Source organism: Dromaius novaehollandiae, chromosome 7, assembly GCF_036370855.1.
Source record: "Dromaius novaehollandiae isolate bDroNov1 chromosome 7, bDroNov1.hap1, whole genome shotgun sequence".
In the NCBI taxonomy this organism is placed as follows: domain Eukaryota; kingdom Metazoa; phylum Chordata; class Aves; order Casuariiformes; family Dromaiidae; genus Dromaius; species Dromaius novaehollandiae.
This window is the reverse complement of record NC_088104.1, coordinates 32,995,458-33,022,707: the sequence shown is the minus strand read 5'-3', so window position 1 is coordinate 33,022,707 and position 27,250 is coordinate 32,995,458. Positions and strand designations below refer to the sequence as shown.

General features: G+C 46.4%; 1 protein-coding gene across 1 annotated transcript; it reads left to right on the top strand.

The window, feature by feature from the left end:
- The first annotated feature begins 23,867 nt into the window (after window positions 1–23,867).
- TSSK6 (testis specific serine kinase 6) lies at window positions 23,868–24,701 on the top strand. Its single transcript, XM_026099474.2, has one exon. It carries the CDS (start codon window positions 23,868–23,870, stop codon window positions 24,699–24,701), a length of 834 nt encoding a protein of 277 aa, XP_025955259.1.
- Window positions 24,702–27,250: the final 2,549 nt, after the last annotated feature.

The window sequence follows — 27,250 nt, the reverse complement described above, 5'->3', positions numbered from 1 at the left end:
ACGTAACATTCTCAATGAGTTTCAGTTTACTCAGTTATTTTCAGAGAACAGCCTGTGCTTCTTACCTGACACTAGGAATAAACAGAAAAGATGATGATCTAGAACAACCATTGTTTCTTTCCTTTGTAATTGTACTGTTTTCATTTTTTTGCAGAGCTTATGCTTTCTCATTAAATATTGTCTTTCTCCGAATGTTGCTCAGCAGGATCTATCTGTGTATAAAATGACTACTGCCTTTAAAAATGATTTTAAAAAAGAGTAGCAGATTCTTAAAAGTGATACCTCAGCTTCCTCTTTTCTCTTCAGTGAGATATGATTAAAAGTCAATTTGAGTATACGTAAAAAGCTAACACCATTTACCCAACAAGGAGAAGAGAGAAACATTCACCTAGAACCAAGGCATTACACAGGTTTTGCAGGAATTAAATAGGGGATGTGAGTCTCCCATCTGCCTTTCCTCTGAAGCAGAGGGAGAATGCTGTTCATTTAGCCTGACACTGCCTTCTACATTTTGCCCACTCCAACCCAACACCATCATCAAAGTGTTACTTCACCCTGTCTTTCACTGGTAGGTCATAACTGAAGAGACAAGATTTGAACCTCAGTTCTGGGAGCTTTGCTGTCATCTTGTCACACTGTGAGGGAACACAGAAGCCTCTCTCTTCATTTATTTATTTCTGAAATTGTTTCCTTTTTGGCTTATCAGTAACGGCTTCCAGGCAGACATGTGGGAAACTCCCTTCTGAAGTGCTGTCTACCCCAATGGCCTTTTCTTGCATATAATCACTGGAGTAAGCACTTAAACTTTGCAAATATTTGTCACAGAGAGGCCAAGGCATTTCGCTAGTGCTGCTGAAGCTACTTAGTGCTGCATCAGGTGAGAAACATCACAGGACTCGACCTTCCAGAGGGGTCTAACACATGGTTAGGCAGAGGCAGCTGCATCTTGAATCTCCACGGTTGTTTCTGCAGTGGTTGTCTGTTTCTTTGGCCTTGCACACTTCAGGGAGTAGATTCAGCCTCAAGTCCCTGAGCCTTGTCTTTCACATAAGGCTGTTTCACAGCCTTTGGAAATAAGAAACTGATAAGAGATATTACGCTTAGAACTTAGATGGAGTTCAGCTGACTGAATACAAGCTTTAGAGTCTGCTCCAAAGCCTGTGAACCTGATGGTAATGCAAAGACCTCCCCTTGACTTCAGAGGGCTCTCAACCAAGTCCCACAGGAAGAGCAAGTTGATATCTGACCTGCCTGGCCTCACACAAAGTAGACTGAGAAATGGAGGTTTAGCACAAATCTTTTTGGTACACCAAGTTACAAGCAAGTCCCCTGACACTGCAGATGCTACAGGAAAGATGAGCATGAGGTTCCCAGAGCTTTTTGTTGTTTTGCTTTTGCTGAAAGCTGTTGTTACAGAGAAACTGCTTTGCTAAGCTGATTTTGCCCAAGTGTTAGTGCTTCACAGTGACTTAACTTATGTAACAAACAAATTGCAAATGAACATAAAACCTTGGCTTTTCAGAGCATCCCCGTGCACATATACACTCTTCATGCTTACATTTGCCCATTCCCTTTCCTCCATCCCCAGCTACTCCGCTGGTAGCAAGTGTTTGCTCTCAGACCTTTTCCTTACACTTTCGGCTCACATACAAACAGCATCTTGTGCTGTCCCCTTACAGAATACCAGCGTATTAAGTACAAACCAAAATCTTAATAAAAACATCAAACTAGCAACAATAGACAGGAACAAAACCTTTCATGTAGGAATTTCCATGGTAAAGCCCAGGGATAAAACAGTATAACGTCTTCTTCCCCCCACACACCTTCCCAGGCTTTGTTATCAGTGTTAGTTTAAGAATCCTCAGTTAGGTGCGGCAAAACCAGGACACTGAGCACTCTGGTGATCAGTACTGAGCTGAGAACAAAGAATGGTGAGGCAGAAGATCATACACAGTCAGGACACTGAGACTGTGCAGGGCAAGCATATTTATTATTTAACATCCAAATTCTAACAACTGTTAGGTGATTTAAGCTAAAGGGCTTTACTTCACTGCTGGGCTGGACTAAGAAGGTACACAGAGTCAGTTTCTGTAGCTCAGCTGATGGGTGGTAATCCATCAAGCTGTGGTAATCTGGTGCCTTGTGATAGTCCTTTCACACCCTGATACACTGTTCTGCACAAGTGTTGGACTGTGCTTCTAGAATATACATAATGTAGGTAGGAAAAATGGTGAGAATGAATCCATTTCTTTTTCTTAAAAAAAGTTTTCTTTCATTTCTAAAAAAATCTCAACTCTTAACTGTTCATAGAATATTTTTTATGCTAGTCTAACATCTGCTACTCTTTAAGTATGAGTCTGAAGAAGGTTGACAGTCCATAGTTACCCTTTATTAAAATCATGTAGGTCACTATGGGAATAACCACCCTTTATTGAACAGATAAATTATACATATCAATGAAAATTAATCACCAATGAAAAGTCAGGGGCTTTTCTCCCCCCTAGTTTTCACAGCATCTTTTCAGTCTGTATAATACTCAGTATGAGTGGCTTCTACTTCTTATGGAAAAAAATGGTTTGTTGACTGTAACAGGCTGTAATTAGACCATAGTGTAAAGCTGGGACAAAGAAATGCTCTGTGTTCATACACTGTGCATCACAATGGGATGTCATTCTTGTTTGCCTGTTCCTTGTGCCTGCCATAATAACCATCATTAACAGTAAGAGTGGGTAAAAGCTCTTTTCTTTGCATACGCTATACAAAGTCTGCCTACAGATTCCATAAAAGGAAAGCAATACTACTCTGACCATACCAAACATTCTGGATTCATAATGAGCTTGCTTATTTTCTTTCTGAGCTAAAAATACAGATCTCCAACCCTGCCATAATAGCTTCTATGCAATGACAACTCCGAGTCAAGTGGGTGAAATTGCTCAGCTCTGCAAAGTGGTACAGATCAAGGATGTGAGGGTTTTAGAAAACCCCTAATCTGAGGCATAAGCAAGATGTGGCAGGAACAGGCTCAGACTCAATGGAGCTAAAAACTGAGATTCTCTTTGACAATGAATTTGATCAGTGGATTCCCAAAGCATCAAAAATACAATTCAGTCTGGCTAAATACCAGACCTGAATATAAATCAAACCAGTTTTGAAGATGCCCCTCCATGAGGCTTCTAATACTTTCAGCTACCAGTTAGAGTAAGTTTTTTTCCAAGCCACTCAGACTTAACCACATAAGTTAGATCAGCTTGCAAAAATCCAAGTCCATTTTTTTCTTATGCATGCTGGCTCCCCTCTACTTTAATGCTGGATTGGCTTCAAATCCCTGAAAGTGGTGAAGATAGAATCAACTGCCCTCTCTGAGAAAGAACACAGACCTTATTGGATGGTGGTGGTTGTAAGAAACTGCTACAGAAGTATCTAAAAGACAGCAAAGCAGTACAGCTGGTAAACTGAAAAAAAAAAAAAGGAAAAAATAGACACTGTGGAGGATAGAAAGAGGGGCCATGCCGGATCACAGGAGAGTATATAGGAACAAAACCCAAAGGTGAATAGATTCATAAAAGATCTCAAAATTGAAGGGAAGAAGCTTGATCTTGGTTGTGCAGAAATTCAAAGAGAGGAGAAATGCCACGGTCAAACTGAAGCAAGCTCATATCGTCTGCTGCATATTGTCTAGATTAGAGGGAGATTTTGTGTATGTCAGAGGTGCAAGAGGGATAGAGGCCAGTAACCAAGACAAGAGATGGTGGAAGAGAGTTTAAGGCAGAAGGACAGAAAAGGCTGGATTTAGAAAACACTGTAAGAGAGAAAACAATAAATGTGTGACCGCAATGGGTGGCATGTGAGCGGGGCTATTCTGATCTTTTCCAAAGAACTAGTGAGGTGGCTGACAAGGAAATGGCTCTGCTCGGCTTGTCAGGGCAGCTACATTTGTGGACAATCCCCAGTGACGCAGTGCCACATGTAAAGGGCGAAAGCTCTGGAATGTCAGTTCCCATATCTGTCTGTCTTTGCTCTCCTCTGTGAATGGCTCCCACTTAGATGCTGTGATAAAGCAGGTTTCTAATTTGCATTTTCCAAAACAAGCTGATGGTTTGTTTTTCTTCAAAATTCTTTCCTATGACCTTGGCTGGAGAAAGCTCACAAATTACTTCTGATATCTGTCTTGACCACTCATAGGAAACAGAGAGGAACGTTTCAGCAGTTCTCAGCCTGTGCATGTTACTGGCAGCTGCCCAGTTTCTGCTGGATTTTAGTTCCAAGAACTAAGCCTTGCAAGCAAGCCAGTTTGGTATGTAAAACTGCAATATATATTGGAAATAGAACACTGCATATATCTAATTATTCTTCTGCTCCTACCCTAACAATTAAGAGCACTTCTAAATGGTCTATGGAGAGTCACTCTCGTGCCCTGATTGTGTGCATTCTTGGAGGTTGACTTCACACTCATTGTGGCACATGGCACACAAGAAAAGAAAGACCTCTGTTTTTCCAAGGCAGTGACCGCTTGTGAAAGCCACTGCAGTAGTTTGTTATAGCCCATGACAGAGAACGTGCTGCTTAAGCTTCTCCAACACATAAACACCAGGACAGCTCCATCTAGTGAAGATCTACAAGCTTCCCAAAAGGAGTAGTGTGCATTTTTGGTCAACTGACTTTGCTGCTGAAAGGCAAATACTGAGATTTGCCAACATTCCAAAAATTAAATAAATAAAAAGAGAAGATCTGAAAGATCTGCAAAAAGTAAAACCAATCCCCGGGGTTGGGATTTTCCAGGGGAAATTAAGTGGGACAATCTTATTGAACAGGAAAGGGTGGACCTAATGTGCACAAAGTACTATGAATATTGCTGTCTTGCTGTGACCAAATTATCTTCCCTGTAACTTAAAATAGACCTGACAACTCCATACGAGATCCAAAATGGTAACTTCATACAATGCAGATTCTTCCATTTACTTACATTAAGAAGGTCATCTCAGCCTTATGCAGACTTACTGCAGGAAACGTACAATACTAATAAAAAAGGGTCTTAGTCAAGGGCTGAGGTTCCCAAGCACAAGCCAGCAAACAGATGAAAAAATAAAAGTAGGTGCAATGGCTGCAGTGCATGGTAGGAGGGTGCAGTAGATATACTTTCTACTGAAAAACCTACTGTCTTTGTTCAAGGAAATCTAAATGGTTTCATTTCTCTGCTGCAAACAATTCACTTCCTTCTTCTATCAAAAGGAAGCTGTGGGGACTTTAGGCAGGAGAAGCACATTAACCCCAGAGAGAGACTAACTCTGAAATACACCACTCACTGGTACCTGCTTGACCTACTTCAAGCTTCAGCAACGGGGAGGAAAAAAAAAAAAGCCAAACACATTGATTTTGCACGTAGTTGTTCTGCAGAATAAACCAAACCAAACCCAATGTTTATCTTACTTCCTGAGGATCTGTCAGGGAGGTCACAGGAGAAGTTACAGAGATTTAGAACAGCAGATAAAGGCAGAGATGAACTTGGTTTCAGTTCAAGAGGTTGATACTTGTTAAATCTCCCTACCTGTCCCAGATTTCCCCTCCTTCTCTCCGTTCCTAGAAGAGTTTGGTACAAAAATAAATCTTATAAAGGCCCAAACCTGCAAACTACTAAGTGGCTTTGATTCCCCAAAGGAGGAGTTCAGAGCCTTGCTCAGCACCAGGCTCTTAAGGACTGACGATAAATTAGAACCATCCAAATGGATTCCCACTGTGCCCATGCAGTGGGCTGCTCAGCCCTCCCACCCCTCTTCCTTCCTCACCAATGATTTTTCAGGGCACAGTTCCACACTACAGCTCAAGCTGAAGCAACAGTTCACAGATCCCACTCTCCTCTTGCACCCCTTGCTCATGGACACAAGTTCCTGCTGCTCCCCTTGTGTTGGTTTTAGAGCTTGTCTGACTGCAGTGAGCCAGTCCCCCACACTAAAACAACATAAAACTCACCTGGAAAAAGAAGGACATGTGCAGTTAGAGAGCTGAATCAACTTACCTTAATATCAGGTGAGGGCCAGACAGAACAGGGCAACAGGCAACCAGAAGAGGAGGGAGTGAGCGCAGGAAAGAAAGAGGGGGAAATGATACCTCCCATTTTCATTACTACTGAACTGTTAATTCAGCTCAGGCATAGCATGGAAAAAGGCCATGACAACCCTTTCTCAGTGACACTCGCTTATTCCTTTCACCAGCTCTTCACTTGCCTTTATCGCTGCCTCAGCTGAGCTAGTTTTCATTTCTGTTGCCACATGGGGATAAATCCTACCTCATCCCATCCCAGAACAGCTAAGATGTCCTCAAGTGGAAAGCTGCTCTTTGCTAACCATTTAGAGAAAAGCTGATTGCTCATTAGCCCCTGGAGAGGCAGCTTAGCTGACATGCAGGCTGCAGGCTCTGCAGAGGTACGCTCAGCGGGAAGCAGGACTCCACGCCTGACCTCTGCACCGCCACTCTATTCCACCAGTGCTGGATGCAGGTTGCTGGGCTCGAGGGAGGAGCAGGCACAAACAAAGTTACCAAAGATGACAGTGCAGAATGGCTCTGGCTGGAGAAGGGGAGCAGACATCCTTTCACCAAAGGAGAAAATCTTGCAGGTTTCAGACAAAGGCTCTGACCTTTAATGCTTGCTTTTGTGAAGAGTAAAGCCAGAAGAGTAGCAAGGGTTGTCTACAAGGGATAGTTTCCCAGACAGGCGCAAAGCTGCTGGGGACTGCATTTTCATACGGTGTAAGTCATAATATTTAGTAAGTGGAAAAATTTAGGGCCTTGTAAATTTACTGAGAATCACAGCACTGGCTGCAGTCACATTAGAAAGAAGACGACAAATGACATCTACCCACACAGGGCAAAGTGCAATGCGAAACTGGAGGTAACACCATGACATAAACCCAGCAGCTATTTTTTAGAACAAGAATGCAAGAACAGCCACGCTGGGTGAGACCAAAGGTCCTTCTAGTTCTGTTCTCTATCTGTGACAGTAGCCACCTATTAGAGACTGGGAAAGCATGCAGCAATACTTCCTCAGAACACCTTCCTGAGTGTCCAGTGATCTGAGGAACTGAGACTTCCCTCCAAGGCAGAGGACAGGAAATGCTAATGTGTCCACACAGAGCCAGTGCTAGGAAGCATGGAAATAAAATGACCTGGTCCAATCTGACAGGAAAAAAAGAGGTTCGCTACTACAACGAATAGTCCTAGTGAAATTGGGCCTGTGGCAAGGAGCACTCCCATGTGATGTGCGGAAGAGGCAGACACTAGAGCAGATATAATCGTCATCCAGTGAGCATTTTACCCAGCAAGTCTCCTGGTTGCTGCTGCACTATCCAAAGTGGGATATAATCAAGTACATGGCTCAGCTGGCAGGCACGGGACTCACGTGACAACCCTTAGCTCCTGCATCCCAGCAGGGACTGGTACCACTGTCTCAGCACTCCTCTTTTGCCATCTTCCAGTGAAAAGCAGAAAGGTTTGGCTAAAACCACACAAATGGAGGAGGACTGTTTACCTAGCTGGGCACCCATCTCAGCTGGAAGCCGGCAGCCAGGTGAGCTGCTGTCAAGCTGGGTCTAAAGCTAGGCTCTCCGAGCACTGTCATTCATCTGCTGCAGTGGGTTTAGCCATACTTGAAGTTAACCTGTGGTTACAAGACTTTCGCACAAGTCCTTCCCTGCACACAGAGCTCAACCAGTCATCTCTCCCTCCACAGAAAAAGGTACCAGCCAGACGTGGGGCAAGGGTGGGGGACTATACAGAAATGCAGGATGAAGCTACATAGAAATGAAGGATGTGGTGTTCATATTCCCTGATCTACTGCAGGAAGTCTAGCCCAGCCATCAGGATCTCTCCCTGTTTAATGAAAGAAAGCTCTAATGGAGCAGCAAAGGTTATAAATTCACAGTGAAAGAAACTGCAAATTATGCATGCAAGCAAAATGATGACAGGACAATCAGCTGTCATTAATGAAGTCCTAAGCAAAAAAGATGAGGAAGCAAAAGAGCTCACCTGGCTCCTGCTAGGACACTGGTAATTATGCACACAGAAGTGTTAAGCATAATTAGACAGAGCTGCCTTTTTTTGATTTATGAAAATGAAGCAAGAGTGCCTAAAATCAGATTCTCCTAGAACACAGTGGGAAGAGGGGTTAAAAAGAGCTAATGTACTGCCTGAAAGGTGTTAGTAACAGCTTACCACATTCTCCTGACCACTTGACAGGAAGGACATTAACATCTGGTAGTCACAGTAATGTGGTAAGAATCCACAAGCTTTGGCAGAGGAATAATTGAAGATTTTGTAACCCAGCACCTTTTCCCATGCTTAAGGCCAAAATGCCTGATCAGCACCTTGCAATCAAGCCTGCAAGACTGATGTGTTAGATATGTTTGATATTCTGAAAGCTAAGGAGGAATTTCATAGGGGCTGGAGAAACTCAGCAGTTTCTCCCTAGCCAGAGGCTGTGTCTGCCATTAAGGAGATGATGAAAGAATATCTAAGTTGAAAACACAGGGAGCTGGGTGGGAAACTCCCCTTCATTATAAGGGTAAAGAACATCTTTCTAGTAGGAAAAGACAAGGAAAGGAGAGACAAGAAGCAAATCTAAACATTTTTTTTTTCATAAGTAATTCTGACCTAGCAGCTCTCCTTCAAATAATCCCTCTCCGAATTTGGGGCTCCAGAATTTGCAAAGGAATTATGCATTTCCTTAGGAATGCCAGGAACTTACTGAGAGGGATGCTAGGAAGAAAGCAGGACCACATAGGCCATTTCTGAGATCACCACACGCCTCCTTGTTGTAAAGCTCTCTGTTTCCAGGGGATCCCACCCAGCACAAGACTGATCTGCCACAGAGCAGTGAGTTGCAGACTTCTGTGAAGGAATAGAGACATCCAAAGGATCAGGCTCTAAGAATATTGTATAAGAGAAGCCTACTTCTGTGACAGCACAGGCATGTGATGCACTTTTCTTCCCAAAGAACTGCCTGTTCTTAGAACACCATTGGCATTACAATAGCATGAAATACAGGAGATACCTGACAGATCTCCTCTGCTCTGCTTTGGTTTTGAGTGCTAAGGAATGCAAGAGCCACAAAAAAACCCGTTTCATTCTGAGAAACAAAGAAGGGAAAAATCAACATCTGAAGCTATATTTTAGTAGCAAAAATAGCAATGGCCATTTTGATTTTTTCAGCTAATAACTACACAGGTAGGTCAATGGTTACCTTTGAATTGGAAATACAGCTAAGGAAAATGGACCACACTCCAAAAAAAGTATAGTTTAAAGAGTAAAAAAGAAAAATAAAGGCAGAGAGAGGCATGAACACACTTCCAGTACACGCTTTGCCAGCACACTTGTCAGTGTGGAATGAATGCACATGGAGCAAGGGATTTTTTCCTACTGAGGTTGGATCCATCACCCACTGTTCATACTGTTGATTCCAGCTTTCAATCACAGAGCTGTGTGGTACCAAAGTGTTTCTGATCACACCTTTCAGCTAGGGGACACTGATGATGTCTAGTTATTCATCAGCCCTCAGGGCTTCTCTCAGCTGATGTCAAACCAACTTTACATACGCTGCATGGGAAAGTGATCTGACTGTATCTACAGTCTAATTCTGTCTGTGCTGCTGTGCAATGTACATGTGAAGCCACTCAAGGAACAGGTAAAAGACCATGTTCTGAAGTGTCTCTAGATTGCTACTGCCATACATCCTTGATGACTGAACAGCCTGTGTCTTAACACAGGCCATCTACTGGCCGTTGGCGCAAACTGGATAAAAAACATTGGAGAGAGATGCAAGGATCATTTTGACAGAGGCTTAGATTAGGTCTTACTGCTTCCCTTTTCTACCACCATTTTTACTTTGATCCCCCACAAAAATGGATTATCAAAGCAAATAAACATATGGTAGATGGGCAGGATATGGAACTGGGAAAAAAAGAGACCAAGTGGGACACGTGTGCGATTACCAGGAACCACCTGCCTACTCCAGACCTCTTTGCTTCCTTGGACAAGAGTGGCTGGCCACAGGGCAAGACGCTGCAGCTTTCTGTGGTGGAACAGAGACATCAGAGAGATGGGAGCCTGGAAATATTCCTGCGCATAAGCCTGCTTCTTCAAGAATACAAGTGAATATTTGCAGTAAATTCTCATCATCAACATACATCTCACTGGCCCTCTTCATGGAGGTTAACCACTCTCCCAAAGCCAAGTTTGCTCATCTCCCAAAGCCAAGTTTGCTCATTACAGGGATGTGCAGTCTGAGACTCATGAGCTACATGTGGCTGGTGAGTAGCTAGCTCAAGTGTGGCCTCCCTCTCTTGGGGCTTCATGCCACAGTGACCACTGTGCCTAGGCTAGCACAGAGTGATCCAGATCTTAGTCTGGATGCAGAAAGAGTCATAGGGTCCATTAAGATTGCTGCCTCCAGATCAGCTGGGGACCTAGACACACATGCACAGATCAGCCCTATGCCACGGAGAACTGCGTGATCTCCATGATCATAAGCCATGTGCATTGCCATTCTCAGCTAGAGCCCCTCCAGCTCTCAGAGGTATCGGTACATACCCTGTAATTACTGGTTATCTAAAGACTTGGTACATGGCTTGTAGGGTGAAGGATGACCTAGATTTATACCCAGATGTGCATACGGCAACAATTAACTTCATGCTTATATGGGTGAAACGAAATGCAGAGGATCCTGCTCCTCAGAGTGCTCCCACAGCAGCACAGCCGAGGGACCTATCTCCCTTCACACTGTGGGTAAAAGTCACTCCACATACTCCCTATTTCAAATCCCACTTTCTCCCTAACCCCCACATTCCATTGCCTTTGTGCCTTCCAAAAATCTCATCGGTTAACCGAGTCTTACACAACAGCTAAGAACACCAGCTTCTTAAACTGTACCAAGATTGTTGCTAGTGTTTCCAGGTAGGATAGAGTACCCTAGAGATGCTTGCATTTCTGCATCATATAGCAAAAACCTATCTGGGAAGCGATGAGAAATGTTTTATCAGTTGTTTCCATGATTGCAGATACCGTGTGCCCAATGCTTCGGTTGCTTTTCCTCTAGAACTCACACAGGCTCTACGGCATTTATTTTTTCCCTAGGAATGAAAATAAATCACTCCAATCAGCTGCTTTTCTTGAGGTGCTACAAAACAAACTACAGTGAAAATGTTATCGTTTGTAACAGATTTAGCCTGCAGGACCATGCGTTAATTTAAAATTTAACATTTAAAAATAGTTTCCCATGGCACCATGTAAATACAGGGTATGGTCAGTACAAGCAGATACAAATTGAGTAAAGTTATATTGCTTGAAGTTATTTATTTCTGCATTTGACAGCTACTGACAAAACCTCGCCTCATTACTCTCCATGCCCTTGTGTGCAGCCAGGACATTGGAATAACTCTGGGAAAAAACATACAGAATACAGGAGACATTAACATCTTAATGATTACACTGATGCTTCTCTCTCTATCGCACCTACCTGCTACCCAAACATTTGGGATGAATAAAACATTTACTACCTTGACAAACAAACTGGGCCTGATTCATATCACTGCCAGAATTTTATCAGTCTCTAAAAGCCCAAAGATGCCATCATTACCCTCCCAATTAACCTGCTACCATTACAATCTGATAAAACAGACTTGATGGGACAGCTAAAATGGGGTTTACAACCACTTGCTCCTCAAAAAAGAAGTTTTCAGTTTTCGCTGGAAGCTGTGAGTGGGAGTGGGGAACCTGAAAATACTTTTGCCAAAAAACCTCCCCCAAAATGAGCTCTAAACACAACCGTCCAGCTGTTTACATAAGCCAACTGGGGGTTAGAGGGAGGTGAGAGAGCCTCTTGTCTGCTCTAAATTCAAAGTTTCCTCTTCAAGCCAAGTGCCTGGGTACCAGAAGCAGAGACACGAAAAGCAGCAGGTAACCTCCCTGCTTTGCTTGCTAGTGCTTGGGCAGGAGCTGGCTGGCCACGTGCCAGAGCTACAAGAAAAGATCCTGCTCAGTCCCAGGCTGGATCACAGTCACTGCACATGGAACTGTTACCTTCAGGGCATTAGCCAGGCTCTGCTAATCACACACTCTTAGGACTTACTGGTTGGTCAAAACTAAACAGATTTTCAGCAAGTCACCTCCCTAGCAGAAGCTATCTTTCCTCCAGATGTAAAGGCCTTGCCCTGTAAGAGTAACACGGCTTCTCAAATAATACATTTTTCTCCTCTTGCTTCATCCTCAGAAACGATACTTCCCTAAAATACTGATACTTTCCCAAAATATTCAGCTTTAGTCCTGCCTGGCACAAAACAAGTCAGGGCATGCAGTTAAAGCTTGCCAAAGTTGCAACAAACTTGGAGCTGGGTCCGATGATAAGCACCTATCGAACAACCTGATCCCCTAAAATGGAGCCACCAGGTAACAGACCAAAACAAAAACTGCTCATCTCTTTTACACAGGCTGAAGACAAATGAGAGACAAGGAAATGAACACAGCACAAAAAGATATTGCCTACCTTGTGGGAGGTTAGAAAACAGTACAGTGAATAGGAGAGGCCAAAGAGTTGTCTTTGCAAAGAAAAAAGTCTTCAGTTGCCAAGAGATGACAAAGCAAGGTACACTCAGAAAAAAACAAATTTCTCCCCCCTCAAAGTTTAATAAAAGGGTACATAACCAAGAGAAACAGAAGGAAATCTATACTAACATTTTCAGTTGCTAATAGTTATGTAAATGTTCCTCACACCATGATTTATTTACCTGTGTTTTGCCTTCCAAAACAATCGTGCTGACCACATGCTGCCCGATATAGTAAAATGACGTCCAAGGTTAAGCCTCTGTGACGATGTCATGTTTTGGACTGTGTAATCTTTAGGGAGATAATGATACAGGAAGAGGGCAGAAGGAGAGAAGAAAGAACATAAAAGAGAGTGGTTGTCAGAGCCTAGAACAAATTTTGTTCTAGACACAGGAAATCTCTTTCTTTCTGACATGAAGTAAACTATATCTGAAAAAAAGATATGGAAGCCCTCCACATCAGTCTTGCACGCTTGCTTTTCAGAGAAGCATGCTTCCAGGATTATGGGCTCTTCTGCCAGGTGGCACATGTTTTTCAACTGAATCATTACCACAAATTGGCTTTTAATTTAATTTGTTCAAAGAGAGAGACAAGCATTCTCATATATACACAGGCAGAAAAAAATGTCACAAATGTAAGATTTCTTTCTTAAAATAGAGGATCTATTATAATCCTATAAACATAAGGAATCAAGGAGATGACAGTCTAACTTAGAACAAAATTTTTTGCTAGTTTGTTTACCACTTTTAATGAAACAGAGTAGCCACCAAAAAGCATGCAGAGTGTTTAAGTTTGGTCTTACGTGTCACACAGTCAGAGTATTAATTGGAACAGCAGAGAGCCATATTGGCTATGGTAGAGTTAAGGTTCCAAAGGATCTTCCCAAACATTTGCTGGAAATCGAATTTTTTTTACAGTTAACTTCTTTTTAATGTTTAACAAAACGTGGTACTGCAAAAACTACAGGAAAACCGAGACCTGTCACACTCCCCTCCTCTCCAAGCGGTTTCTAGCAGCCAGCAGGGAACTGCTATACTTACTGATGTCCTTATTTAACGCTTCAGTCATTCTTCACACTCCTTTACAGAAAATGCCAGGGCTTTGAGACAGGTCTACCAGCAGGTGCACTGGGACTCAGGCACTCTGTGAAGGAATACAAACACCAGCTAATTAAATCTATCGTTAAAAAATTTGTTTCTTGCTGGGGCTGAGTCATCTGAAAGTGTTTAAACACGTCAGGTTTCATTTTTGAGGGCAGACTGCCACCTTCATTCTGGAGCTCTTTGCCTGTCCTCCCACCCCCCAATTGTTATGTTATTTTAGATTTAAAGTTCAGATAAGGAGCAGAGAAAGGATTTACACGAAAGACAGCAAAAGACAGCAAAAGACAGCAAAAGAAAGACAGAAAGAAGAAAAGAAAAGAAAAGAAAAGAAAAGAAAAGAAAAGAAAAGAAAAGAAAAGAAAAGAAAAGAAAAGAAAAGAAAAGAAAAGAAAAGAAAAGAAAAGAAAGAACCCAAGGCCAAAACTCTAAGCTCTCCCTTAATAAGGGCAGTGGGAAAAATCCATAATTTAGCCAGCCAGTATTAGCTCCTAGAATAAATTAAAGTGGCAAACAATGAGATTTGCAGCCTATAAATCCTAAAGGTCTATTTCTAATGAACACCTGCCCCCAAGAGGGCACTGTGTATACTTCATCCCTGTAAGCATCTATCATCTGATTAGCAGGGTAAGGGCATGCCCTTCCTTCCATCCCAGTCCACGCTAGTGTGCCAGGCCTCTACTCTCTTTGGTGACTGTCAGTAAATCAAGCAGAATATCCCTTTCTGCTTACAATGGATTTATTTTGGGGATCCTTTCAGAGAAGCACACAAGCAGGAAAGCAGTCAACAGCTCAATTTTCTGAGAAGCAAAGCAACAAATACAAGGCAGGTTCTTCTGCATGAGGACACACACCCTCTACCAGCTGCGTGACCGGATCTGTACTCAATGCCCACCCAAACTGCCTCTCCACTTGTCTCTGCACATGATCAGCCTCAGTCTGTTTTGGCCATTTTCCTCGTAGTATCGCAACTAGCTTCATGCTTGATTTCTCAGGCAGTTTCTTGAATCCCACAAAAATCTCATTCAGTCACATATTGGATGGAGCACTGTTCAGCAAACACACCCTTGGGATAGTCCCTGTAACTCCCTGTAACCATGTTTCCAACGTGTCTTTGACACACACCTACCCACGGCAACCATTGAGGCCAGGGTTATCTTCCAAATCTCAGCCTAAGCTTTCTCATCAGCCGGGACAGGTCTGAAGCTTTTTGTCAAGGAATTTCTAACCTTTAACACTAGCCCTGCCAGATGCTTATGCAGGACCAGCTTGTACAGGGCTACCTAGCCCTGCGCGAGATGTCACCTCTGCGGCATGGTTATTTCAGCACCTCCAGGAAGGGTTTTAGCACGCGACTTTACAGCAACTCATCCCAGCAGTCTCGTACCAGTCCTGTATCATTTAAAAATGTTTAAGCATCCACTGCATAGCTGTAATGCTTTGCCATCAACTTTCCAACTCTGTGTGCCTCATATCCTAATTACAGGCCACACTCTGCAGTCCTTAATTGGCCCAAATTTAATTACAGTATGTGCCAAACAACAAAACCTCTTTCTGAATACATAATGCTCAGCGATCAGGTTCTCAGATAAGTAAATCAGCACGAGGAGGGAATTTCGGTAGCGTTCATCCGGGACTGCTAAACCACAAAGCACTCACCTGTTTTTCTAACTTAATTAAACGTGGATTTAGCTGTCATAACTTGATGCAGTAGGAAAAAACTTCCCATTTCCCAACTTCTCTCCTGACCCTCCCGACCACACAAGCCCAGCTCCGTCTCCGCCATCCCCAGCGGCACTCGCTGCGCCCAGGCTCCGCACCAAGCCCCACGCCCTGCTCCCCTGGCCGTACCCAAACCCACCACGCCCGGCCGCCCCACGCTCCCCACCCCCGCCCCCGCCCCCGCCCCACGCCGCCAACGGCCGGCGGCCAACTGCCAACGGCCGCCGCGCGACCGCGCAGCCCCGCCCCGCCGGCCGGCGCCCTCCCTCCCGCCCTGCAGGCGGCGCCCGGGCTCCGCGGCAGCGGTGGCGGCGGGGGTGTCGGTCGCCTGCTCCGGCACCGGTGTCTCTAAATGCGTCTCTGCGCCCGCACCGGGCCGGCAGGGACTCTCCCTCTGCAGTCCCCGCCTCGTTTGAGGGGTTGTACCCGACGCCCTCTCCCGTTCGGTGGCCGGCCGCGGGCTCTCTCCGCCTCCAGCTGCGCAACGTCGAAGGGGTGTTGGGGAGGATCGGGAAGGGCAGGCACAAAAGCACAGGGAGCAGGTCCACCGCCGGGGCACACAACGGGAAAGGCGCCGGAGGACGAGGCGAGGTGTCGGCCCCGGTGTCCCACAGCTAAAAAAGGCCTTTAGCGACAAGCAGCGGCTGCGGGTGCGCTTGGCGCAGCCCTGGAGATGCCAGGAGGGACCAGCGCCTCCGTCGGCTCCAGGAGCTGCTAGGAGGCACCTCTGAAAGCCCCTCAGCCCGGCTGCCTTGCCTGCACTACGGCTGTATTCGCAGCTAGAGAAGGAGCCTCTTACTCCTCCCTGAAGCCCCTTAGAGGAAGGTGGTGGCGTTCGGCCCCCGTGCTCTATTCCTGGCTGTAGGAAACCTTGGACCCCGCCTCCACTCTGCTGTGAAGAGTGGTCCTGGAAGATGCACGACGCTGAGCCCCCGTTGCTGCCCACACCTCCCCTGCTGGCTGCCCAGCGATGGAAGGACGTCTCGGCAGGCCTGCTAGGCCCTTTCCCCGTCCTCAGCAAGAGCAGGCCTCAGATGCTCGTCAGAGCACTCAGAGAACGAGCTAATAAAAAACATTGCTCCCACCTCAGCACACTACTCAGAAGTAAGCAAGTTGATAAGTGACTTGGTCCGAAATTTGTCCAACATTCATGGAGACAGGCTATGGGACTGGAAGTCAGGGCCTGGCACTCTCTCCCCCTCCCTTCAGTGACTTCCCATTTGACTGACAGCACTTCATTGAGTCCAAGGTTTTCATAATCACACACTGATTTCACCAAGCACCATTTTGGAGGCTCCAAGCCAAAATCCAAGTACTTGGTTTTCATAAATCCCACTTTCGTGCTGGGATTTGTAGAGCAGACTGCTGTGTTATCTGAGCTTGCAGCAGGGAGTAGTTCCCTGGGTTCCCTCGACTCAGCGCTGTTGCCACCACACAGCTCTTCCCTTGGCTCCTGAGGACGTTTGGAGGATCTCCCTGCTAAGTGTGCAGGAGTCGGTCACTTAAAGGCCAGGCCAAGTGTCTGCAGCACTAGCCAAGGAAGAAAAAGCTTCCCAGCATCCGGGAGGGAGGTGGCGGGAAGGAGCCTCCTGAAGGAAGAAATACGAAGATCAACACTTCCAGCCAGGAAAGGGATGTGGGCGCTTGCAAGGCTGCCTGCGCACTGCTCCAGCTCTTCCCAGCTGCGCCTCCCCCTTCCAGCAGACTTTGCAGCACGGAAAAGGAAAAGCTTGCCTCTCTATGCAGCTGGCCTTCCCTCGCTCTGAGGAGCCCGGCCTGACTTGCCACTTACCACAAGGGTGAGCAGCATCAGATCTCACTCTTCTTTCTTCCCCCTCTTTCCAGACAGGCTATAGCTGCAAAGCCTCCGAGTCGCCGACCTGCCAGAGGAATCCTCCCAGTCCCTGGGCAACCAGCCTGCCAAAGCCTGCATAGTCCCTTTTGTCTCCCACACCACTCTTGTTTATTGCCTTCAGGCCTGAGATTCTTGGCAGGTGAAGCCTGGTGATGCCAGCTGCAAAAGTATGTTTGCAGACCAGCCCATTATCTCTTTCCATCCTTCATCTCCTTTGGCACCTACTGAGACACTCACAAGCTGCCCAGGGGTGGTGCTGTGGCCTGTTGCCATGTATCAGTTCCCTCTGACCGCTTGCAGTCTCATTTTATATCCCTCACACAGTCTAAATTCTCATTTACATGAACAGATGTTTCTGGCACACAAGGAGTGCTGGGCTCGGGCTTCTTCTTGGTGTCTGAACAATCTTGGTCCATCAAGTGAACGTCCATAGAGTTTTCCGTTTCATGTTCATCTCATCCTGCTGAATTTCCAGGCGACCTCTTACTAGTTCACAATCAGCTTTGCTAACGTATTCTCTTTGAACGAGAGGCAAAGGGCAAGACCTAATGGCAAAAATCTGTGGGGATCACAGCGGCTTCTGAACACCAGGAATGTGAGGTCCCAGGTCTCCTTATCTGCCAGAGGAAAAAGAAAAAAAAGAAACTGTAACCAGAGTATTTTAAACATCAGTCCTTGAAACACAAGAAAAAAGAAAGGTAAATGAAATACAGCACGTTACCAAGTACAATTTTCTAACTACCTGCAGCTTTTTTTTGCCATTGGCAGCACTGCTGTTGCTGCCAGTAGGGAGCTAAGACCTTCTGTACCGCGGGCCGCCGCAGGCTGCAGCCGTGCGCACCCTCCCCCCTCATAAAACATTCAGAGACAAGGCTTTGCGCTCGGCTGCTTTTGCTTCTGTTCCTTCAACTTTCTGGCTCCATTTAATACCAGTGCCTAAAATAACCTCACACAGGTTTGATTTTGCAGAAAAGGATGTAGGGCAACGACAGTAATTCAGTTCTTGAGGCGGCTTGGATTCTGTGTGCTTTTCATGGGATCTGCCCCGTTTTTCCAACTGCTCAGACATCACACAGGCCAGAGATCAATTGCTTTTAAGTAGCTCATTGAATAGCACTTGGCAAGTACGGACAAATAACATCTCTGAAAGAATGACAGCATTTGCCAATAGAGTAACATTCTTCACTGGCGATCTCCTGTTTAATGGGTGTCTGTACCTGTTAAAAGCTAACCTCAGCTTTGTTTATTCCCTTGGGTAATAACTAGAAAGGGTGATGTAGCTCCAAGGTACTAGATGCCTGCAAAATTTTCACCAGTCTCAGCACCTGCATGGACTCACTGCTGCATTTCAGATGGATGGAAAATAGCAAGGGCTACAAGCGGCAGGTTCCTTTTCATCCCAGTGTTCTCTGTGAAAGAAAATATCTGAATACAGGGGAAAACATGGAAAACTTCTGTTTAAAGAGCTCTCTGTACCCATTGCTGGCAAGAAGATCCTGGTTATCTCAGTATCTGCTAAGTAAGTGCTGTGGTGGCCCTTTGCACTGTCTATAATGAGATGCTCAAGCAAAAATACTAACTTTAGTTATTCTTACTTCTTATGCAGCTGTTTGTCCACCCCCACATTCATAGGGTGCTAAGCAATAAGGTCTAATCATAGACTGGCCACAAAGTGTGGTGCCTATGAATCACCTGGCTGTTTCTGAAAGTTACAGCCCTGGGCAAAATATCTCTTTTTGTCTGGAAACTGAGGTATTTAAAGAAATCTCAAGGGCTCCATGCAAGTACAGAGGTCGTCCTACACATTGTAACTTCCAGGATCATGGCTTAAGATATAAAACTATAGTTTGTTTTGGCTTCTAGAACATCTGCATTAACAGGCATTGTATTTTGGTATGTCTGTGCCAGCAGGACCCACACTGCACTCCACAATGTTCACTCATACGGGAAATCCCTGACCCAGAGATGTCATGCTGTCATCAGATCCATGACAGGCGGTCTGAGTTCATGTGGGCACCCAGTGCCTTTCCCCAATTTTGGTGGGACTCCCCATAGTCCTACCCAGATGAATCAGATCACAGGACCAGAGACTTCATACATGGTGAGATCACAGAGGAGTGGGAAATTTTTCTGAAGCATATATGCCCTAATGGCTCTCTTGTTAGCTCAGTCGTCTGCCATATTGAATAACAGCTGGTATGTCAGTCCAGTGTTTAAACTGCCATAGTGCTGCCTGTCTGAGATTTGGCAAGAGAGCAGCCCCAGAAAAACACAAAGCACAGACATGTTTGATTAATCCGAATATTCAGCCTAGCAGGCTGGTGATTTCCCAGCTATCAGCTGCAGCACAGCCAGGATTTTCCTGCAAGAGAAGACCTAATCATTAGTGAAAAGAATATACAGGATGACACAGAAAGAAAAAAGAAGCCTCTTTCAACTTTTGTTACATCTCAGGCCCTGTTTGCTCTTCTCTGGTCAAAGGTTGCTGTGCTCAGGGCAGACGGTTGGAGATTGGACTCTGTTCATATGCGTTAGCTTCTCACCAAGGTGAGTTACCTCATGGAGAACACCATAGTATGCAATTGCAGTGCATCCAGGACCAAGGCAAGGTTAATTCCAAACTCCTCCTGGTTTTGGTAAAAACCGATGTCCAGCACAGGCTGGAAGTTAGCGCTGAAGCTAACTCATCCAGCAAGGTAAATCAGCTTGTGCTGACTTTGAAACAGGCATGTTTTTTCTGGGGTACCTAGTAGCTCTCTGGTACCTCTGCACTGCACAGTTCTTCATGAATTTATCAATCCTCCATTAAAGAAACCTTTAGACTGACGTGTGACCACACTGCCAGGTCCTGAGAACATCACCATAAAGAGCAGCCTCATGGTAGGCCTCAACAATTTGTACCTCCGCAGACCAACTCCTGCTGCTCACACACCCGATCTAACAAACCAGTAATTACTGCCTGATTTCTAATTACCCTAGTTTACAATATCAGTTGAACAAGCCAGTTCTACAAACACAGTTCTGGTGCAAAAAAGGTACAAGAAAACTCAGAAGCTCAGCTTTCTTTTTATAATAGTACTGAGTACTCTGCTAAAAAGTATTGGCGTAAGCTAAATATTTATACCACAGATTGCAGTACCTGAGGTGGAGGAATTGGAAGCAAAAGAGATTTCTGGTACATTTTTATGCCAATAAACCGAGAGCCACCAGCTAACAAGACAAAAATCTATTTCTATGCAGTCTAAGCACAGCAGAAAAAGATGAGCTCAGATATCTTTCCTCACCTAATGTCCAGCACAAAAGAAATATTCATTCCTTTTGCTATCTTTAGAGCTTTTCCAAAAGTCACATGCTGTGCTGCAACCTGTGGGTTAGGAACGAGCTGAGAATAGAGATGCACAATAATGTGTGTATCATTGTAAGCAGAGCCAGCTCACGTTGGTTTATCCTGGGCTGTACAGGAGGGAGAATATTCATGAAGATACCTGCTCCCTCCCCTTCTTCACTTGGGCTTTCTGTCCTGTCACCTTCGAGCTATTGCACAAGCCCTTTGGTCCCCACGATGCTTACGCATCTGACTGCACAGTGCTTTTCCTGGGTTTAGAGGAGGACTTACTGAATCATTTCTGAACCTGAATTTGTCTACCTTAGCCAAGTTTGCTGAAAACCTCCCAGAAATTACGTGCTCACTTGAGCAGATGGAGAGTTACTAGAAACACAAGATTCCATGAAATTATTCCTTACCGTTTCAACATTGTTTGTAGTCACTACTTCATGTTTTCCACTGCACTTTAGACAATATCTCTTCTGGTTATGTTATCACAGGGGGCTTCAAAGAGGTTCCTCACAAATGAGGATTTTACCTATAGGCTTCAGGAGCTTGTCTGTAACTTGAACTCCAATTCCTGTTTTGAAAGATACACTGAGCATCGGCCAAACCCCTGTATCTACACACACACACCTTCCTATCTGTCAGAACATGTGACAACTACATTTTCCTGAGGCATTCTGGTTGTAAAAAGGGAATCCTGGTCTAAGCATTTTCCCTTATGAAAATGTCTACGTTTTTTCAGCTCCGTTTAGCCACCTAAGTGTTCCTAATTCTTATGAAAAGCAGAGCAAACCTCTGCTGAAGTCGCTGTGGTTATGATTCACAGGCTAAACATAAGTATCCAGCAAAATGGCTTTCTACAGCTGGCTTCCTGATTGCTAGGCTGCATTTTTTGTGTTTAAATAACTATGCTTCTGGCACAGGGTCCAAACACAGTTCTTTCTGAATGGGAATTTCGGGAAATGGATTCTTTGCTTTTCTTTCCCTTTTCTAATTGTGAGCTGTGGTAGCTGAGCCATTGTTTCTTCTACATCTCCATCTCTCCTGTACCAAACTCCACATCTTTCCATGAAGCAAAGAAGCTGGACAAATTTCCTTCTGGAGAGACATTGATGACCAAACTGCTCCAGAAGAAAGAATTCTAGGAAGGTTTATTTGGTGGGCTAAGCAGAAAGGGACCATTGCCCAGACCACTTCTAGCACTTCGTGTGCGTGCAGGATTTCCTCCACTAAATCTGCAGGCAGACATCAGTCACAGGCAAAGCCCCTGTGGCCAGACAGGGGCTCTGTTTTCTTCCCAGGAGATAGGAACGGAGCAAGATTGTTCCTCAGTGGGCAGCAGAGCAGCCCTGGCACAGGAGCACATGTGCCATCACATGACGTACGTGCTGCTTGTGGCACCTTTTCACAACATGCCTGAAACACAGCTGCACTTGCAGAGCTCAGTGAATCCTATACTTCCCACTTTCCTGTACTTAGAGAAGAAAACGCATTTGAAGTGGAAAAAATGATTCAGCTTAGGCCTGCAACTACTGTAGCAGATAAAACTCAACATGATGATTGCTTGCCCTTAGGAGCCAGAGCAAAGCACCCCTGTAGCTCATGAATAGCTATACATGTGCACTTTTTAAATAATTTAATTTCTTCAAGTGTCTTCAAAACGCTGACCAGATGGAGTCATGGGAGACATTTGCTTCAGTCTTTGGTCAAGCCTTATTCTTCTTTAGAAGTGATTTGCCAAATGAAACATATATTCAAAAGATTAAAAATAGAGTTTGTTTTTTGTTGTTGTATTTAGAAACACGGAAGCTTTGTGGTTCTAGGTGGTTTTCTGCAGTTAGGAAGGAAATGCAGGCTCCACAGGGAGCAAAATCCTTGAGCAGCTTACAAAAACACCACCAAAAAAACTAGAAACAACTGTTCTTGAGACCTGAAGAAGCAGCCTGCAGAGGAGAGAGCCAGTTACCGGTCTGCAATCCAGCAGGGCCCACGCGGGACGCTCTGAAGTCGCAAGGGTCCCAGCTGCCGGGCCGCTTTCCTGCGGGCGCTCGTGCCACCTGCCTCCGGGCTCGGGGGTGCTTCCTGCCCTCGCCGGCGGTCCCCGCACGCTCTTGTGCTGGGCGGGAGGACAGGGCCCCGCACTTCCCGCAGGAGAGCTGGACCTGCCGGTGCAGCCGTGGTGTGCTTTTCCCCGCGGTGGTGTAGCCCCAGCATCAGGCGATCTCTGACTTGGCCCTGTCTGATAAGCAAAAAGCTGGTGCAACTGTCCACATCTGCTGTCTGCTCACCTACATCAACTGATTTTTATGGATGCAAGTGCTCAAGTTTATCTGTACTTAAAATTTTTAAGCCATTAAACAAAAAAGCTCTCCATTCTCCGTGCTAGCAATATTACCTGTGCCCTGAGAACACAGCCAGGAAGTTCACAAGGGCCATTTAGGCTCTGCGGATGAGTTCAGGAGACAAGATCAAAACTAGAGAAGTACTAGTATTTATGACATTAGCAAGATTTTACCAAAAATACGCTGTATGTGCATAATTGAACTGTCAACTTAGAGCAACTATAACTGACTCAACATTTAAAGTCTGAACTACAGAAGCTCTCTGAAGTATCTCTGATCACAGTTCTTCTCCACAGACTCTAAATTATTATTTTGATAAAAATAGAGGGATTGCAATTCCAAGTTCAAGAAAGTAGAACAGTGTTCTTTCTGGAAGATATATTAAATGTTTCCCCTCGACACCACACAGACTCGGAAAGCCTAGCTAGAAAAATAGCTTCCTGCACCATCATAATCAAAAAATGAACATTTACAGACAGCCAGAGTGATTTGTGATTGGGGCCAACAGAAGTCACTCTTTTGCACCACTTTGTGTCATTCTATTTTTTATAAAACTGCAGAAAATAGGTATCAACCCTCCAATGGATCAGGCCTTCCCGAATGCTCACAGTTAACCTCCCTTTATCAGAGGAGCCCTGTTCTGAAAACTCAGGGGAAGGGAAGGGAAAGGTAAAAGACTCCGAGGCCAGTCACCGGGAGGGTGGTCCCCTCGCGCCTGCGTGGGCCCCGCCAGCCGCCCCGGGCGGCTCACAAAGGCGCCGCTGCGCCCGGTGTGACACTCCACCCCGTCACAATCCCGGGGCCCGGCCCTGCCGCCGGCGGGGCCATGGGGGGCGTGGAGGGCAGCGGCTGCCACGCACCATGGGTTAAAGCTGCCAAACCCTGGAGCAAAACACCAGCTTCAGTTGAGCCCATCCGGATCACGCAACATGTCAAAAACTGCTGCAGGCGAGAAGCTACTTCATGAGCTTGGCTACAGGCTGGGTCAAACGTTAGGGGAGGGCAGCTACTCCAAGGTGAAGGCGGCCACCTCCGACAAGTACAAGGGCCCCTTAGCCATCAAGGTGGTGGACCGGCGCCGAGCCCCCCCAGACTTTGTGCACAAGTTTCTGCCTCGCGAGCTCTCCATCCTGCGGATGATCCGGCACCCCAACATCGTGCGCGTCTTCGAGCTCATTGAGGTCTGCAACGGGAAGCTCTACATCGTGATGGAGGCGGCTTCCACCGACCTGCTCCAGCTGGTGCAGCAGCTCGGCAAGCTGCCCTGCGTCCCCGAAGCCCGGGACATCTTTGCGCAGGTCGTGGGGGCCGTGCGCTACCTCCACGACCGCAACTTGGTGCACCGGGATCTCAAGTGCGAGAACGTGCTGCTCACTGCTGACGGCCGCCGGGCCAAGCTCACCGACTTTGGCTTTAGCAAGGAGGCCAACGGCTACCCGGACCTGAGCACCACGTACTGCGGGTCGGCAGCCTACGCTTCCCCGGAGGTGCTGCTGGGCATCCCCTACGACGCCAAGAAGTACGACATGTGGAGCCTGGGGGTGGTGCTCTACGTGATGGTGACGGGCTGCATGCCCTTCGACGACACCCACATCCACAGCATGCCCCGGCGCCAGAAGAAAGGGGTGCTGTACCCAGAGGGGCTGCCCCCGCTGCCAGAGCCCTGCCAAGCCCTCATCGCCCAGCTGCTGCAGTTCAGCCCGGCCTCCCGGCCCGGCGTGGGCCAGGTGGCCAAGAACAGCTGGCTGAAGGGGGACATCTGAACGAGGAAGCCCTCCCGGGAGCTCCTGGGAGAGTAATGTTTTGGTGCAACCAATACTGTAGAAGAAAAGCATGTTAGCAGTTTATCGAGCATTTTGAGCGGAGGGGGCCTGTATCTGGAGCCGACTGAACTTCAAGCAAGACCGTGTGCTGTCTTAGGAAGGTCAGACCTGTTCGTGAAGGACCCAGGCGAGCCTGCCGCGGGCTAGGCTTCCAGGCATAGTGACCGTGTTGAGCTAATGGCAAGAGCAGGTAATGGGGCTGCTTGGAGCAAAAGCGACTTCCAGAGTGCAGGAGGGACCCGCAGGCCGTCAGACAGGTTTGAGCTTTATCGCAGAGCCCAGCATTGCAGGTGCAGGGCGGTGAGGTGGGACGGACAGCAGGACGGCCCTTGTGCTGCAGACTCCCTCACGGACCCAATAAATGCTGAAATTCCCAGGTGGCTGCCCCTCTCTGCCGCTCCCTGCCCTCCCTCTGCCAGCCGAATAGGAGTCAGCGCACGCTCAGAGCAGCGCCAAGGACCGGGAGAGGAGAAAAAAACAGTCTCACCCAGGTCTCTGCTTGCCTACCGCCTTGTTTGTCACCAGCCTGTATCCAAGCCCAGCGGAAAGGGGGGCCTGGGGAGGGGGCAGTGGTCAAGCGATTCACAGCATTTGAAATCCCTGCCAAGAGATACTTGATGGCAAGGAAAGGCCACGGAGAGCACTGGAATGGGAAAGACATAAGGATGTAAAGGTAAAGGAGAGCTGCTTTGCTATCGCAGGCCTTCCAGGTCCAACATACAAACTTACCAATTACTCGGAATGCAACCCCAAAATATCTGCTACCGATCCCTACTGTCAAGCCCCACTTTCAGATGGTTATTTAAAGGTAGGAGCTGGTATCTGAGGTGTGCTTTCATGAGACATTTTAAATTGCCTTTCGGTGGTTCCAGCCTAGCTCCCCCTGAAACTGAAGTCAAGCAGAAAATTTCCAGCTGGGTGGTCCCCTAGTCCGTGTGGTGGCAGTGCCACGTGAGCTAACGCAGCACAGCGCTGGCAGCCGCTCCCACAGCCCGCCTGCGTCGCCAGTGAACAAATCAGTGTACGGGGGTCTGCTAGAAGAGAGGGAAACGTCTTTTGTAAAGCAAACGCTTCAGATCTATTAAAAGCAGCCGTTTAAGTAGAACAAGATGTGGCAGCAGTGCCAGCCCAAGGCTTTTCAGCATGCGGGCTACAGTGAATTTTGTCAGCCCCAGAATGAAGATTTATTTTGCCCTCATCCTTGCAGCTGCAAAATAAAACTTCATAGCAGCAGCAAAGCCTAAAGGAGACAGAGTAAAGGCTAGGAAGGATGTCTTGGGGACATCCATGGCTGGGCAAACAGGCCTGGGAAAGACCAGGAGGGCGCTGGGCATGGAAAACAAAGAGTGAGAGAAGTCATCAGGATGTGGGAAGTGACGAGGCGGAGATTTCGGGGTGGTGAACTTTGCACCACGGCTGGAAGTCTGCTTTTGCTCGGCCTCGTCCCTCCCCGAGCCCCACCGTCCAGCAGGTGAGACCCCAGGCATAGCCCTGGCAAACGCCGCTCGCTTCTCAGCCCCATCGCCACCTCCCTCCAGCTCTCCCTTGCTTGTGCAGACACACGGTCCACGCCTGCCCTCCGCGCTGCATGTCGCGGCAGCCGCCCCGACGCGCAGGGCGTGAGCAGCCACCTCCACCGAGTCGCCTGATTACTGCCACAAGCCCGTCCCTCCGCGCCCTTCTCTTTGCGGTGTCTCTCCAACCATGCCATGGTTTGAAGATGAGAACCGAATGGCAGTACCATCACCTAGTGCTGAACGGTGCCACAGATCTGATTCGTAAAGCAAGTCTAAAGCCTGTTCTTTTGCGTTTTATTTTACAGCTCACAAAAGGCTTCCAAATTAGCGGAAGCACCTTGGAAGTTGTTGGCTCTGTTTCAGTTCAATCACCATTTGCAGGAATTTGTAATTCTGTAAAAGGGAAAATCCTCCCAGCTGAAGAAGAATTGCGTATCCGTGGAGGATATAAATCAGTTCAATGAGTTCCTGTTTGCTGTGATTAATCTCAGAATCCAGTGTTGTCATTAAAAACAAAACAACTGCTTGCTCTGTAGATGGAGCAGTAACTTTCTTTATGCAAGTCTTCTGCCAGATTAAGAGCACCAAAATGGCCGAGTCCAACACTGCGGGTCTTAGCAAACCAGCGTCAACTCGAGCCCCTCTCCCCCGCCACCTGGGAAGCAGAGAGCCCTGCTCCCGCGCACACCCAGCACGCAGGACTGCTGTGCTCACACACCTTTCAAGGCCATATACAAAGGTATTTTGATTAGGGGAAGTCACAGGACTTGGAAAAACACAGCAACACAATACATAATCAAATAAAGATTAAAGTAAATAAATGCCCTGTATTTTGACAGAAGTCTTTTCAGCTGTTCAGAAACAAATATTTTATATCAGAGTGGCCCTATTGGCCAAAAATCAGTTTTATATGTAGTAATATTGAATCCCAAATGCCAGTAGGGAGGTTGTCAGTAGATAAGCTATGCATAT